The sequence below is a fragment of the Dipodomys spectabilis genome, unplaced genomic scaffold (genome assembly GCF_019054845.1).
Source record: "Dipodomys spectabilis isolate Male_0828 unplaced genomic scaffold, ASM1905484v1 ptg000657l, whole genome shotgun sequence".
Classification (NCBI taxonomy): Eukaryota; Metazoa; Chordata; class Mammalia; order Rodentia; family Heteromyidae; genus Dipodomys; species Dipodomys spectabilis.
In genome coordinates this window covers 558,577-574,461 of record NW_024871334.1, presented here as the reverse complement: position 1 = coordinate 574,461, position 15,885 = coordinate 558,577, and the positions used below count along the sequence as shown (strand labels likewise).

At 50.6% G+C, this 15,885-nt stretch overlaps 2 gene segments (V, D, J or C); both read right to left on the bottom strand.

Annotated features, from left to right (window-relative positions):
- LOC122101363 overlaps nucleotides 1-15,885 on the bottom strand; it is a 43,804-nt gene that overhangs the window by 4,498 nt on the left and 23,421 nt on the right. Inside the window, 1 exon segment of the V gene segment in view lies at nucleotides 12,583-12,659. Coding sequence covers nucleotides 12,583-12,659 — 77 coding nt within the window.
- LOC122101356 lies at nucleotides 8,703-9,404 on the bottom strand. The segment is given in 2 exon segments: nucleotides 8,703-9,218; nucleotides 9,323-9,404. Coding segments are annotated over 2 exon segments (522 nt in total).

The following is a 15,885-nucleotide window of genomic DNA, read 5'->3' as shown; positions in this document are numbered from 1 at the left end:
TGTAAAGCAGGCTGGCTGACAGTGAGAATGTAAATAAGAACGTGACTGGAAGTTATACCACGGTCCATGAGCACACAAACACTAGAAATGCTGTAGATTCCAAACTCCAGTAATGTCCAGTGGCACATTTCCTTCTTATCTTCAGTTGCTGTGGCATTGTTTACATCACAAGCCAGGAGATTAACCCAGGTGTCCATGAGGGAAGGAATGGAGAAAGGAAATGTGGTGTCTTTGCAAAACAGGAGATTGTTCATCCATGAGAGGGAGGAAGTCCTGGCATTTGTGACAACATAGATGACTCTGGGGAGTTCACATGAAGTGTGGTAATACAGGCTCAGAAAGACAAAGGAGGGCTTTTGACACCTGTGTGGTCTGTATTTGTGAAAACGTGTAAGTCAGCAGACTGCAAGCTTCCTCACTGTCAAAGAATGGAACCTGTGCGCGGTGTATGATCCTTAGCTCTGCGTTGACAACAGTTCCACAGCATTTGTGTGCATTGTCACGTTGCACTCTAAGTCTGAATGTGCATCATTTTAATTGTCAATGTTATGTCAAGGAAGTAGACATAATTACAAAGCTTTCTGACCTTGAGAATTTTTAGCAAAGTGCTGAGGACACCAAACGTCACCATCGCAGCAGGAGCAGCGGCACTGTCGCCGTCCTTCCCTCCTCCCCAGAACCCGAAGCTCTCGGGGGCTCGGTCATCTGGAGCATGTGGGCTGAGCCCTCTCCTGAGCAGGGCCTAGACACCAGCAGCCCCTCCACAAGGTGAGCCTTAACTTTCCCAATGCTCTTCCTGATCTGTTATTTGAACTTACACTAAACAGAGTGGGCAGCCTGTCAGGTGTACTGCATGTATCTGTTGTATACTGTTTAGATGCTGTTAAACACAGTTATGTCCTCAAGCATTTATCAATTCTTAATGGTGTTTTGTCTGTGTTCTGGAATGTTCAGTCTAGAGTATTTATTTATGTCCACACATGTTGCAATATGCGGAGCCTGGGGACTGGACAGTAATGGACACAGGTCTAGAATCAGGTCTGGGGTGCCTGGGGCCTGAAGCCTTCCACCAGCTTTAGGTATCCCCCTGGTGTGAAATTAGCCTACACCAGCATAGAAATCTGCATTCCCATCAAGTCAGGACTGAGTGACCTTTTCAGGAAAGTCTCAGTGCTCTGAGGGTTCATGTGGGAGGTGGCAATGCATCCTCCCTATCCTTTTGGGTCTCAGAGCTTGTGTTTTGGGGGCTCTCACGACATAGCAATGGCATTATATGCCCTTAATATCGAAATTCCATTTCTGTGTGTAATCCTTCAGTAGCAGATACACAGTGGAAAGACCCACACAATGCAATCTTCACATCAGCCGATATGGTGGAAGGATGACACTGATAATGCCTGGAACTGTCAAAGTACGGAGCAGTGGGTTTGCTGGTGCGTCCAAAAGCTCAATGGACGTCTGCCTACCAGCCCGGAAATTAAAACCCAGAAATGAACAGACAATCACCCAACGTCCAGGAGGCTGTGGAGGGATCTTCAGGAGGATGAGGAAATCGATAGGCTCAGGGAGAACAGGGAGAACCAGGTTGACACCGATCCACCCTGGGGCAAATAAGGAAGCTTTCTCTAGAAGCTGGAGGAGCTTATAGGAGAATGGAGAGGAAATCAACAGGAAGTATCTGTACCAATGGTGGTGGTATTCACACTGCTGGTGTCTGTGTGGGGACTCCTATGCTGGGTAAACTTTTGTATGGAAATGTGGTGTGGTATGTAACAACTCAGCGTTGAGCTGGAGGAAGGCTTTGCCATCCTGGAGGCCAAAATCTGAGTTCCACAGCTTGGTGTCTTTACTGTGGTGTCTGTGGTCACCATGGCCGCGGCACACACGGGCACCTGGACCCCAGGCCAGCAGAGCACTGCCCCCCTCCTGCTCCACACACACATAGCAGGTACCTGGAGGGTGCTGTCTCCTGGTGAGGAGAAGGGTGTGTGTACTGTCCAAATGATTCCACAGGATGAAACGTTCACAAGTGTGAGACGCCTTTCCTAAGCCCATGGAGTTCAGACAAAAATCCTTCCTCAAGAAATGAGCCTTGTTCCTTCGGGTAATGGTGTGGTGAGGGAACAGGGCGAGATTTGTCTTTGTCTCAGGGAGGGTAGTATGAAAGGAGGGTGAGGAGCAGCACCACAGGGGCCAAGACACGGGGCAGATGCCTCAGGAGGCAGCTCTGCTCAGCACAAGATTCAGGGTGAGCAGCAGTGCCCAGACATGCACAGCGCCAGGACTCACGGACACCTCCCCTCAGTCCTGGACATGCACAACACCAGGACTCACAGACACCTGCCCTTGGTCCTGGACAGCACACAATTCCAGCACTCACGGACACCTGCACTTGGTCCTGGACATGCACAACGCCAGGACTCACAGACACCTGCCCTCGGTGCTGGACATGCACAATGCCAGGACTCACAGACACCTGCCATTGGTCCTGAGCATCACAGCACAACCAGGCAGCCCATGATTCCATTTCCCCAGAGACGCGGATGGTGGAGGTGAAATCATGTGGATGGAGTGGACAAGGCTGAGCTCTCCATCCCCGTCCCAGGACCACTGTTCAGCCTCCCTCCAGACCTGACCTTCACCTCCATTCCCACAGGAGGCCTGCTGAGAGGCAGCAGGAGAGGGCTGATGCACGCAGGCTGAGACGTGGCACCGGCACGTTCCTCAGGTCTGCAGAAGCCCCGGCCTGAGCAACACCTGACCCCAGCTCCCCACCTGACCTGGGGTTCAGTCCACACACTTACAACCTCCATTTCTAGCTGACCAGGGAAAAGAAGACACAAAGAGGAGAGTCTCTGAGCAGGAACATGTGTCCACTGACACTACTCCATTGTCCAGTCATGAGCTGGATGTGCACAGGCGGGAATGGGAGAAAGGGAAGGTTTGCTAGCTCCAGGGGTGGTGGTCTGGCTTTTCCTCACAGGATTTGGAAGTACTGGGTTAGAACTCAGGCCTGTGCCCTTGGGCCGTCGTGCTGTGACTGGGCCATGCCTCTCATTTTGCTGTCAGCTGTTATTCGGGCACAGCCTTGGTGTTGACTGAGGCTGGGCTTGGAGCTCAAACGCTGTGTCCATAGCTCTGGTGTAGCTGGGGGCCCTGTGTTCCTGGGCCGTCACCCCCAGCTCCTTGACTGAGATTCAGCTGGCTAGTGTTTTCACTGGCTGGATTTGAACCACGATCCTCCAGTCCCCACTTCCCACACAGCCTGGATTGCAGGGAGGACCTGTGCGTAGCCATGTACATCACGTTTTCAACGGGAATTTCAGGGCCTCCTCAGCAGGGAATCCCAGAGTGTCTCCCCAGGTCTGATGGGAAAGTGATCGTCAGGTCCCCTGGCCTTCCTCAGGTCCTGGCGACCACGGCTGGGTCATTGCCGTTTCCAGGCCGATGCCCTGGTCTCATTGATGTGGGAGCATGCTTTATCGTTTGAAGATCTTGATCACTTTGTGAACTCAGAGATGCCACGGAGTGGCAGCCTCCCAGATCCAGAGGAGATCACTGGCAGTCAGCTGTACAGATGCAGTGAGACAGTGACACCAGCCCTGGGCTGCAGGCTGTATTCTGGATGGACTCTGGGCTCGGGCGTGCTCGGCATCCGTGTGGATCCCGTGCGTCCCTGTGGCAGGCTTGTGGCAGGGCTCACACCCGGTCTCCTCAGTGTCTCCTACACAGTAGTGCAAGGCCGTGTCCTCCATGGTCACGGAGCTCAGCTGCAGGGAGCACTGGTCCTTGGAGGTGTGCACTGTCATGGTGACTCTGCTCTGGAGGCTCGGGCTATACACGGTGCTCCCACGTTTATAGATGTATCCAGTCCCCTCCAGCGTTTTCCCTGAGGCCTGTCGGGTCCAGCTCCGCAGTCACCATGCTGACGGAGTCACCAGAGACCGCAGGAGAGGGACGGCGTCTGCACGGGCCTCCGCAGGCCAGGGCCTGACTCCTGCCGCTGCACCTGGGACAGCACAGCTGTGGACAGAGGAGCAGCTGCGTCTCGGCCCAGACGCCGCATCCCACGCGCCTGCCCAGTCCCAAGTCACCACCGCTGTGAGCTGCCAGCAGGAGCCCAAAGACCACACCTGCTCCACGTTCACGAGGTCACGTCTGTCACGCGCAGACGCATTTCCAGAGCGCGGAAGAGGCTGAATTTAAGCGAGGGTAGGACTTATCTGGGTGTGAATGCGGGAATTCTCCGGGTGTGTATGCGGGAATTTGCATGTGGGGCCACCCTGCTTGTGGCTGCATACGAGGGGCAACGTCCCTGTCACCTGTCCCCTGAGAGGAGGTGATCACGGGTCTCTAGTCACCTGAGCCCTGTGACCACAGCCTCATCTCCCTGGTCCTGCAATTACCAAGAGGCAAACTTGCTGAAAGACCTGATTTTTCATTTAGATATGTAATGTGTGAACACAAACAGTGTCTTTCTTTATCACACAAACAAATACACACCGACACATACCTGTACACACACCTCACAGGTACATACATGCCCACAATACACAAGCACACATATATACACAAACACACATATACGTACATACACAGAACCTTGGAATCTTGATCAGGAAGTAGATCCACTGAGTGTCAGTGGAGGGAAAGAGAAAGAACAAGCATGCAGAAGCAGGAGAATCCTTGTGGACCAAGTGTTCTGGGACTGCAGAGCTTGTCCTGGTCTTCAGAGGTGTACTGAACTGGGAGGGAGATTGGTAGACGTGACCGCTCATGAGAAGAGCCTGCAGGATTGCATGAAGACACACGGTGGTTACTCGGGTAGTTTACTCCCAGGAAATAGAAAAGAAGGTTCCAGAGAGACCTGGAGTCCCTGGTGTACATGTATACTGTTCAAATCAGCGTGTCTGCATTCTGAGGAAGACTGGCTCACTCCCATTTCTGCCATAGCACCACTTCTGGCTTTTTGGCCGTTAATGGAGGTAAGAGTCTCACAGCCTTTCCTTCCTGCACTGGCTACAGTGTGATCCCCAGATCTGTGTGTGATCCTCTCCTCAACTGCTAGGATGAGAAGGAGAGCACTGGGGCCTGGCTCCACTTGCTTATTCTAACCCCCCCATTTCCTCATCAGTGTCACTGTTACACTGGGTTGGTGTTGAAATGCACACACTGCTGTGCAGCATCGGTCTCAAACAGTGAACAAGTAGTGACATCACTGATCCCGAGAACCGGGTCTCTCAAGGATCAGACTGTGATGGTGGAGAGGGAACGTCTTCTACCTGTGCCATGGATGTACAGAGACTTACTAACCGTTTATTCACTCCTTATTACTGACCCGTGTGCTCTTGATATTAGGGGGCAGGAGTGTCCTTATCGGCCTCGTAAGGAGAGATGATCTTGCTTCCTGGAACAAAGAGGCACAAAGCACCAGTGTATAAACCCACTCCCCATCTGCTGTGAAAAGTGCAGTGTTTCTCTTCCTGCTGATCTCTGTCTGTGGAAACGTCTGAATGAGACGGGACAGCAGGAGCCCACGGTGCTCCCTCACAGTGCTCACCCTGCCTCCATGTCACCCGGAATTCTTGGTCTCTGGAGCAGAGCTGAGCAACTCTTTCCAGAGAATTCCACATTTGACTGCTCAGCCCATGATTCTGGCAGCAGCGGGAGCAGAGGACGCACGCCGGAAGACACAGGTCAGACCACGGAGCAAACACCCTCCACCGGAGTTCATGTGTGGAATCCACGTCCCTGGAGGGTCGGCAGCAGGCTGGCCCCTGTGGTGACCCGGTGAGTCTGTCACTCGCGCCTCAGGCACAGAGTAGAACGACAGCGTCAGGCACTGGATGCGGCCTGTCCTCACCCCGCCCCCTGGAGGAGAAGCTCTGAGGAGCACAGGGCTCTGTGAGCGCTGCCGCTGCCCACACTGCGCTCTTAGGAGCCTTCCAATTATGGTGTCCGTTCCTCCTCCACTGCGCTTTCCTCGTCTTGAGTTCTTGGCTCTTTTTGAGTGGTTTGCCTTGCTGTCTCTTCTAAATATATGAATACGACTGTCATCCAATAGTGCTGAGAGGGGTCACCAAGGTGACACCACATGCTCTGTCCAGTAATGAAGTCACAGGACACGTTACTGGAGGCGGCGTCTTGACCTTCACGGTCTCTCTGGAGAAGCACCAGTCAACACGCTGTTGCTCCTTATACATGCACATGAAATACTGGAGCTAAAGTGAAGGTGACAGATGATTGCTTTTTTATTTCTGGTGGTGGTCTTGGGCCTTGAACTCCAGGACAGCCTGGGTGCAGTCTCTGAGCATTTCTGCTCCAGGCTCAGGCTCTACTACTGAGCCCCAGCTCCATTCCTCACCTTTGGTGGTTAATTGGAGATCAGAGTCCTATGGACTTTCCTGCCCAGCCTCACTTAGAACACAATCCTCAGATGCCATCCTCCTGAGTTGCTAGATTTACATGCATTATTGACAGGTTCCCAGCTAGGTGATGACAAATTCAGGATCTAACAATGTTTGCAGAACACTTAATGTAATGGCTCCAGAACACATCTTCTTGTCAGCACAGGGCCCGTCCTCCATGACAAGTCTCAGGACAAGTCTCAGAAATCCAGAAGCCTGAAACCAGGTCATTTCTTCAACAATAGGGATGATCCAAGTCTCAGAACCTAGAAGACATCATCTCTGCAGAATATGGAGGAGTCCATGTAGGGTGATGTTCTGTGGATTAGCTTCATTTGACAATGGTTTCACAGTAACTGCACCCTCGGGATCATGGGGCTGCACAGAGGGGAAGTAAAAGGCTGAGCAGAGGCAGCAGTGGTACTCTCTAGACACTATGTAGATGATGACTTATACAACTGATGGAGGGAGAAATGGGGAGAGAGCTAGAGAAGGGTTGATATTGTCCTAAGAAAACATATTCTTTATCTAACTTATTCAACTGTAACCCTGTGATCATCACATTTATAATAATAATAATTTTGGAAATGCTGCAAATCTAAATACATGAACATTTAATTATGAATTTTATACCAATAGAGGTGGAACAATATTTCCCATTCTGAAGAAACTTTGAAAAGTGTTTTCAGGAAACCCAAATGAGCACCAATATCAGAAGTATTCACACGTGCCCTGAGATGATCCTTCCCTGTCCCCGTTACCCATGAAACACAGTGTGGCACAGTGCCTGGACCCTGAGGTCTACACACCGCTGACCTGCAGGCCCCTAGACATCAGTAGAGCTCACACAGGGTTAATTGTATGTTTCCTCATTTACTCACTCATTAATTTAGTTATTTATTCATTATAATGACACATGCCAACAACAGGATGTTATAAAATACACAACACACACACACATAGATAAATGTTCAATAGGTTAAGTAGATTTTGTCTAAACTATTGATGATTTCTGTTAGGTACAAATCTTCCCATCCTGTCTTCACTCTACAATGATGAACACAGAAGTGTCTTCTACAGTCCCCTCCCTGTGTTACGGGAACCAGGGCCTCCTCACCAGGAGTTTTCTCTTCCAAATGAGGTCACATCTGTCTCCACATGGACAGAGTAATGGATGTCTCCTGATGAGATGATTGGTTTGTCTCATCATCCACAGAAATTGTCCAGGGGAAAACCTCAGAACTCTGAGTTCTTCTTCCTAAAGCCTGTAGAGTTCACCCACATGTTCTTGTTCAGGAAGTGAAGCTTGCTCTTTTCTGATCAGAATGTAATGGAGCAATAAACAAGGACCTGTTTGAGCAGGTTAGGGGACGTCCAGGATGCAGGAAGCTCAGTCAGATTGCTGTGAGATCACCTGGCCCAGCTCCTCGTGCCCAGAAAGAGGCCCTGGTCAGGGGAGACTGCAAAGTCCACCAACATTTCCCAGCTCAGCAATAGGCTGAGCTCCAGGGGTATGGCCGACCCCTGTGTTTTATGACTTGTGTCCCCAAGTACAGTTGGTGTCTGGACAAAGAGAAAAGGAGGCTGAGATACCAAGAATCCCTGAGTCAGAAAGTGAATGAATGGAGCAATTCTGTTAGGTCAGTTCTGAACCCCTGAGCAGTGCCACAGGTGGAGGGAGGAGGGCAGCATTTGAGGCCTGTTAAGAGTCATGGGACAATAGGCTGTGCGCTCTCTCTCTCTCTCTCTCTCTCTCTCTCTCTGTCTCTGTCTCTGTCTCTGTGTCTCTGTCTCTGTCTCTGTCTCTCTCTGTCTCTGTCCCTGTGTCTCTGTCTCTCCTATTTTTAATACAGAGTCTCCTTCTTGTTAGGCACATATTTCCCACTGTTGTCCTTTCTGCAGCTTTTCTGATTTTATTAATTATCTGGTACTGTGCTGTGGTTTTGCCTGGGGCAGGTTCCAGACAGTGATTCCACACTTGCCTCCTGTGTAGCAGGAATCACAGGAAACAGCTGCCACAACCAGCTTATTGATTGAGATGAGGTCCTCAAAATCATTCTTCTCTCCTCCTCCCAAGTCTTTAGGAATACAGACACCAGTCACCATGCCAGGTGGTTTCCCTCTTGCTCAGAGAAGGAATTCTGTGAAACCTGAGATCTTTGCCTTGAGTCTCATGGGGTCATCAGGGTCTCTCAGTTTCTTCAGGATCAAATACTGGTCACCACTGCAGAGCCATTTTTGCTTCCACCGTGATACTCTGTTCATTCTTAAAGTCTCAGCAAAGGACTGGAGACATCACAGAGGAGTGCGGGTCATGAACTCAGGAGAGATGCTGTCACACTGTGGACACAGAGGCAGGGCAGACAGCAGGAGAGCAGCCCTGGGCTCTGTGTGCAGCTGCTCCTGAGCTGACCTGGCTCCAAGCTGTGCCCAGCGCCCCCTGCTGGTGCTGAGCGTCCTGCAGGAGGTTTGTGTCTGGCCCACACTGGATTTCCTGCACTGTGTCTCTAGCACAGTAATAGACGGCCGTGTCCTCCACTCTCAGGCTGTTCATCTGCAGGTGAACTGTGTTCTTGCTGTTGTCTCTGGAGATGGTGAACCGGCCCTTCACAGAGTCTTGGTACCATGTGCTACCACCATCTGGATTAATTTGTGCAACCCACTCCAGCCCTTTCCCTGGAGCCTGGCGGACCCAGTCCATGTAGTAACTACTGAAGGTGAATCCGGAGGCTGCACAGGAGAGTCTCAGGGACCCCCCAGGCTGCACCAAGCCTCCCCCAGACTCCACCAGCTGCACCTCACACTGCACACCTGCAAACACAGAGAATCCTGGTCAGCCATGGTCACACACATCCATGGTTCCTCCCACTCATGTCCATTTGCACACTCAGTGTCCCTTGCTCCCCATGAATCACCTTTCAACAGAGCAACAAGGAGAACCCAGCGCAGCCCCAGCTCCATGGTGCTGGTCTGTGATCAGTCACTGGTGGAATCAGCTCACAGAGCTCAGGTCAGGGATGGGCTGGTTTTCATGGGCAGAGGTTCGTCCTATTTGCATGTCCTCTGCTATAAAGCAACTCTGGGGCAGAAGTCTCAGGAGGGCAGCGCACAGAGGAGATGCAGTGGAAGACAGAGTTTGTTAGATGGGTGAATAAACTGAAATGTCTGTAACCAATTGGCTTCAAGAAACCCACTGATGGAATATGAACTTCTTTATAGAAGTTTAACTCTGCTTCCCTTAGTCAAGATTGCTGAGCCATTTGCTTTTTAAAAACATTTTCCCTCTTCCTTTTGTATTGTTTATTGTTTGTATTTGGGAGGGTAAGGGGGTCACATATAATCTGGAACAGGAATGAACAAATATCACAGAGATACTCACCAGACACTGTGGAAAATGAACTGGAAATCTAATGGGTGGGGACAGGAGGGAAGGATTGGGAGAGAGCAACAGAAGGGAAGAATGGTTCATAAAGAACTGCACTGATGGTACCTGATTCACGTAACTGTAACCCCTCTGTACATCAACAACACAACATTTTTTAATTAAATAGAAAATAAAGGTGCCGTTCAGTGAGGCAGTTTATGAATATACTGAGGCTTGATGAACGTTGCCCATTTCAACATTCCTGCCCACCCCTCCACCTCCTCTTCCCTCTCTCTGGTTAATGGTCAGGACATGTATGCTGACATCATTGAACACAGCAGTTCATGGATTCAAGGCATGTGGATCTGAGTCATTCCTTCCTCACCTTTCCTCTTTGACCCACCTTAGCTCAGTGTTCTCAATTCTGTGGCATACGCATTGTATTCTTGCCTGCGTTCTCCACGTTGTCTCCTTCATTCTTCTACCATTTGCCCCTCATCTCTCCACTCCCAGTACCCTCTTTCTGGTGCTTACTTTGTTGGTTTTTGACTTAGTCTTTGTGAAGAGCTATACTCCTTGATCTCTCCATAGAGCCTAGCTGCGAGCTGGTGGCTCACGCCTGTAATCCTAGCTACTCAGGAGGCTGAGATCTGAGGATTGCGGTTCAAAGCCAGCCCGGGCAAGAGAGACTGTGAGACTCCTATCTCCAAAAAACCACCAGAAAACCAGAACTGGCGCTGTAGCTCAAGTGGTAGAGCGCTCGCCTTGAGCTGAAGAGCTGAAGGACAGCACCCAAGCCCAGAGTTCAAGCCCCACGACCAACCAAAAAAAAAAAATCCATAGAGTCTGTTGTATGTGTCTCCCAGTGAGACATATAATAACAGCAGGAGAGGACCATTAGCATCGTTGTTCTGGGAAGCAGGGATGACCTGAGCTCTCTCCTCTTATTGTACATGGAGCACTGCTCTCATCCACGCACATTGTGAGAAACCTGTCAGTCAGGAAGGTCACCACGCTAGACCCAGGTCCCCAGCGCCACATTGTCCCCCTTTCCCACTTGTCTCTGAGGAGCCTTTTCTCCAGGCCTTTACACAAACACAGCCTTGATACTGAGGCGTGGCAGCCTGGCTTTTGAGTGACCCAGGACTGGAAATACCCCCGGCAGATCAATGCCACACATTAAAACCAAGCCTGTTGAAGGTTGCAGTGGAGATGTTGTGTGGATGGAATGACATTCCTCACTAATTCCTCTCTGGCAACCTGGGTGGATCTGAGTGGGAACAACCTAGAGAGGATGACATTCCACCACAGAGGCAGCGTCTACAGCAGGCTCTGGGCAGGTTCTAGATCTCTTCCTGATGGCCAGTCGCAGGAGCTCCCACCCACCCTGCACCTCCACAGCCCACGAGCTCCAGGAGGACCTGGCCCCAGCCGGTCCTCAGTCCCATGTGCGCAGGCTCAGGACAGTGAGGTGATGCAGGTGAAATCCCAAGTGACGACTGTTTTTACACTCATCCATGTGCCCTTAGCTACAGATTTCCCCTGAGCTTCCCGCCAAGTCCATAGAGAGGAGGAGAGGACAGTCCAGGGCACGCAGCCTGGGGACACCAGTGAGTTCTTCCCAGGCATGCAGGAGCCAGGGCCACAGCCTCATTGACCACCAGGTCCCAGTACCGGGCCTGGGGTCTAGAGACTGAATACAGGCCACGACTGCAGGGGATTTAGTGTGAAGGACAGGTGTGGACAACACAGACAATTAAGAACACATATATCCTTATAGGATAAAGCAGTGACCAGATCCAGAACTGTGGCTGAGAATCCCATCCAACCTCGTCATCTACAGCATGTGTAGAAAGGGACGGAGGCAGAGGAGCTGGTGGGGGTCACTGCGTCTCTGCAGGTAGCCACAGCTCAGCGGTGCCCACGACTGGGCTCAGTGGGTCACAGAGCAGCCCCCGGTCCTGACCGATGGCCCCTCACATGTCACCAGCAAGAGGAAAGGGGACAACGGGATCAAAGCCGGGCTGGACGCTGGGCTGTGTGAGCAGAATGGTGGGCCTTGAAATCCATCAGTGACACGGAGGCCCTGGCTCTGCACAACATCCCGTGCACTCCGACCTGAGGATAAAGACTGACCTAGCCAGGGAGTCCACTGCGTCTCTCCCGAGTCTGAGAGGAAAGGACTGAGCAGGGATCTTGACCTTCCTCAGATTAGACCCCAGTGATCTCATCAGTGTCCACCGACTGTGCATGGTGCTGTGTCTGGTCCTCTCAAGGAGGTATCATCAACCACAACAGAACCACGACAATGGAAGACAGAAAAAGCTGTGTGCTGAGGGGTTGGAGAACAGTAAGAACATAGTAGACAGCTCTGTGGGGGAAGCTGCGTCCTGTGGAGAGGCCAGGCACACAGAGGAGTCAGGGCCTGAGCTCCACAGCTGCTCCTGTGACTGCCATGACCTCAGTGTGTGCCCAGTGCCCCCTGCTGGTGCTGACTGAGCATGACCTCAGTGTGAGCCCAGCGCCCCCTGCTGGTGCTGAGCGCCCTGCAGGGAGGTTTGTGTCTGGATTTCCTGCACTGTGTGTCTGTAGCACAGTAATATAGGGCCGTGTCCTCCACTCTCAGGCTGTTCATCTGCAGGTAAAGTGTGTTCTTGCTGTTGTCTTTGGAGATGGTGAAGCAGCCCTTCACAGAATCTGTGTACTGTATGTTACTACTACATAAATGGATGAAATCCACTCCAGCCCCTTCCCTGGAGCCTGGCGCAGCCAGTTCATCCAATAACCACTGAAGGTTATTCCAGAGGCTGCACAGGAGAGTCTCAGGGACCCCCCAGGCTGCACCAAGCCTCCCCCAGACTCCACCAGCTGCACCTCACACTGCACCCCTGCAAACACAGAGAATCCAGGTCAGCAATGGTCACACACATCCACGGTTCCTCCCACTCAGCTCCACTCACATAACCAGTGTCCCTTCTTCTCTGCAAATTACCTTCTAAAATGGCCACAAGGAAAACCCAGGTCAGAGCCTCCTCCATGGTGGAGGTGTGTGCTCAGTGCTGATCTCAGGATGGAACCCCTGGAAGTCAGGCCTGACCTGCAGAGCTGCAGCTTTTCATGAGCAGAGGGAGGCCCCATTTGCATGTCCTCTTGGTATATAGGCAGCTCTGGGATGGAATCTGAGCAAAGGCAGTGCAGAGAAGACAGGAGAATCAGGCAGTCAGCAGTGACAATGATTACATGGAAGAGAACACAGACCTCATCGCACAGCAGAGCGAATGCGTTAGAAAACCTCATCTTACTGCATTTTACACAGCACAGACAGTCATTGCTCACATTAGGTGTCATGATGTGTGCATGTGTCACATTGTTGGTGGTATGAATTTGTAATTGAAGAGTCTCTTGATTGCTAGAGGTGCACTGCCCTTGAGCTGTGTGTCCAGCCGTCTTTGCTGTATTTGCTTTAGTGATTTGGGATATGGTCATGCATTTTTCCTGGTGGTATGGGCGGTGTTCTCCTATCTGTGCTTTCTGTGCAGCTGAATGGATTGCTGTGCATGACCGTGTTTATCTCTGGGCTGACACTGTGTCTCTGGGACTGGCTCCAGTCATTCCTGCCAGTCTCCCCTACCGAGGAGGGGCAACCAACCCATCTGACCATTTTGTCACTTTTAAACTATGGAAATGCACTTATTTTATTTGCTGCAAACTTGTTCAGCTTTACCACATAGAGGACTTGTTTATAACATTTCATAAGCACCACAGCACAGGGAAATCTGCTTCACCAGCAGCAGAGTCAGGAAATGGGGCATTCTTCTGGAAGCAAGTCCTTGGCTTCCGCTCTACCCCTCCTGCCACCAGCAGTGGTTGTGGGTTAAGAAAGGCTGTGTGCTTTCTACTGCAGATATGCTAATGGGATCATTTTAGGGTGGTCGTTTTATGTTCACTTTTCATCTACTTTTATTTTTGGTATTTGGGTTTGAAATCACAGCCTTGTGTTTGCTCAGCACACTCTCTGTCATGTCTTCAGCTCCTTTAACTCTATGCTGTTTCTCACTTAGTGTGAAATGACTTTGTCCAAGGCTGGCCTCATGCTGTCATCTTCCTAGGATGCCCATTATATTTGAGTTTACAGGGTGGGCCCATGCGTGGATTATTGTGAAATACGGTCTCATCAACTTCTTGTTCAGGCTGGCCTCAATCCATAGTTTGCTGGATGTTTTCCCCTGCATAGCCTCCAAGTTCAGCTCAGTGGTGTCTTTGTCCATTTTTGGTGCTATAAACGTATCCCCAATGGGGAAACCTCTACAGGGTGACAATTTGTTTCTCGTAGTCTGGGGTCAAGGTGTTCAAGGTCAAGCACTTTTCCGTCTGTTTTGGGCTGGGTTTCTGGTTCCTAGGTGGTCTACATGCTGTGTCCTCGTGTGGCAGAAGAGACACCTGCGTCCTTCCCTTGCAGGATGGGAAGGAAAGATCAGCTCCCTTCCTCAAGGGGACAGAGGACACTCATCATCCATGAGTCGGGCAAAAGGGTTAAATTCCAGGTCATGAATGTTGGGGAGCCAAGGCACTCACCCCATACCTTCCCACCTCTGCCTGGACTCTTTTCACATTGTACCTTCCAAATGATTTATCCATAGGACCCACCGCAAAGTGCTAGTGCCCCCAGGGCTAATTTTACATTCAGATTCCAATGCTTTACTATCATCTGAAACACACAGTGTTGAGTCACAAGTTACATGTGTTGTAAATACAACATGATCCTGGAATAGGGCAGACATTCCCAGGGGGATGATGGGAAAGAAAGGGTAACTATAGTTACCAATGAAATCCAAACATCAACTAGGAGACATGAAGCCTGAGAGACCGCACCATTCTCTCCTGCTGGGCTCACACAGTGTTGACGTGCACACACGAGGTCTCACACATATATACTGTACTGTGTACAGGTGTGCACATACAGTGTGGACGTGTACACACGAAGTCTCAGTCATTTATATGTTGTAGTGGGTATAGGTATGCATAAACAGTGTGGACATGGACACATATGGTCTCTCTCTCTCTCTCTCTTACACACACACACACACAGGACTGGACACACCTGGGCAAGGAGCCCCGTGGGTGGGGTCTGTGGGTCTGCAGCTCTCCCAGGCTGGATTTTCACTGAGCTTTGTCTCCTGCAGTACTGAGCACAGGTCACAAGGGCATGCAGGGCAGTGTGGAGGGGTCTGTTCAGGGCATCCTGAGCTGCACGGTGCCCGCACCATTCATGCCCCGCTTTGCCCTCATCCTGAGCCCTGCGTCTGTGATGGAGTGGCTGCTCCAAGGCTCCATTCAGGTCTCAGCTCAGGGAGCTGCACTTGGCTTCCTCTTTCCATCACAGTCTCTTATCAGAGCTCCTGGACCACTCCAGCGTTCATGCCAAAGCTCATCTCTCTGCTCTGTCAGGTTTTCTGTTTACTTCTTTTTTCAAGCTAGTCCTGGGCCTTGAACCTGGGCCTGGACTCTTTCCCTGAGCTCCGTTTGCTCAAAGCTGGCACTCTTCCACCAGAGCTAGCACAACTTCTTTCTTTGTCTGTGATTAGTGGGAGATAAACATGTCACAGTATTTCTGGCATAGTGCGATTTTGAACTGTGATCCTCAGATCTGATCATCCTGAAAGCTAAGATGACAGGTGTGAGCCACCAGTGTTGGGCCATTTTTTCTTTCAAATTGGCTTCATTGTACCAAATAATGGGTTTCCTTATGACATTTTCACACGAGTGTGTAATGCACTTTGATTGCACACTCTCCTGCCCCTGACCAATCTTGCTGGCTTCTGCATGCTATTGCCATTCCAATTTTATATTCATGCTGTTGATCTTCTCCAGATCTTTATTCCACCTAAGAGACAAAAATACAGTATTACTCCTTTGGAGTCTGGCTTATTCTCATCAACAAAGTGTTCTCGATTTCTTCAATTTTTCCTCCAGTGATGTAAGTTCTTTCCTCTTTATAGCTGAATATTTCCACTCTATATACATCATTCCTCTTTATAGCTGAGTAATTCCATTCTGTATACGTAACACAATTTCTAGGTTCATGCATTGAGGAATCCATTGAAGGGACCCAGT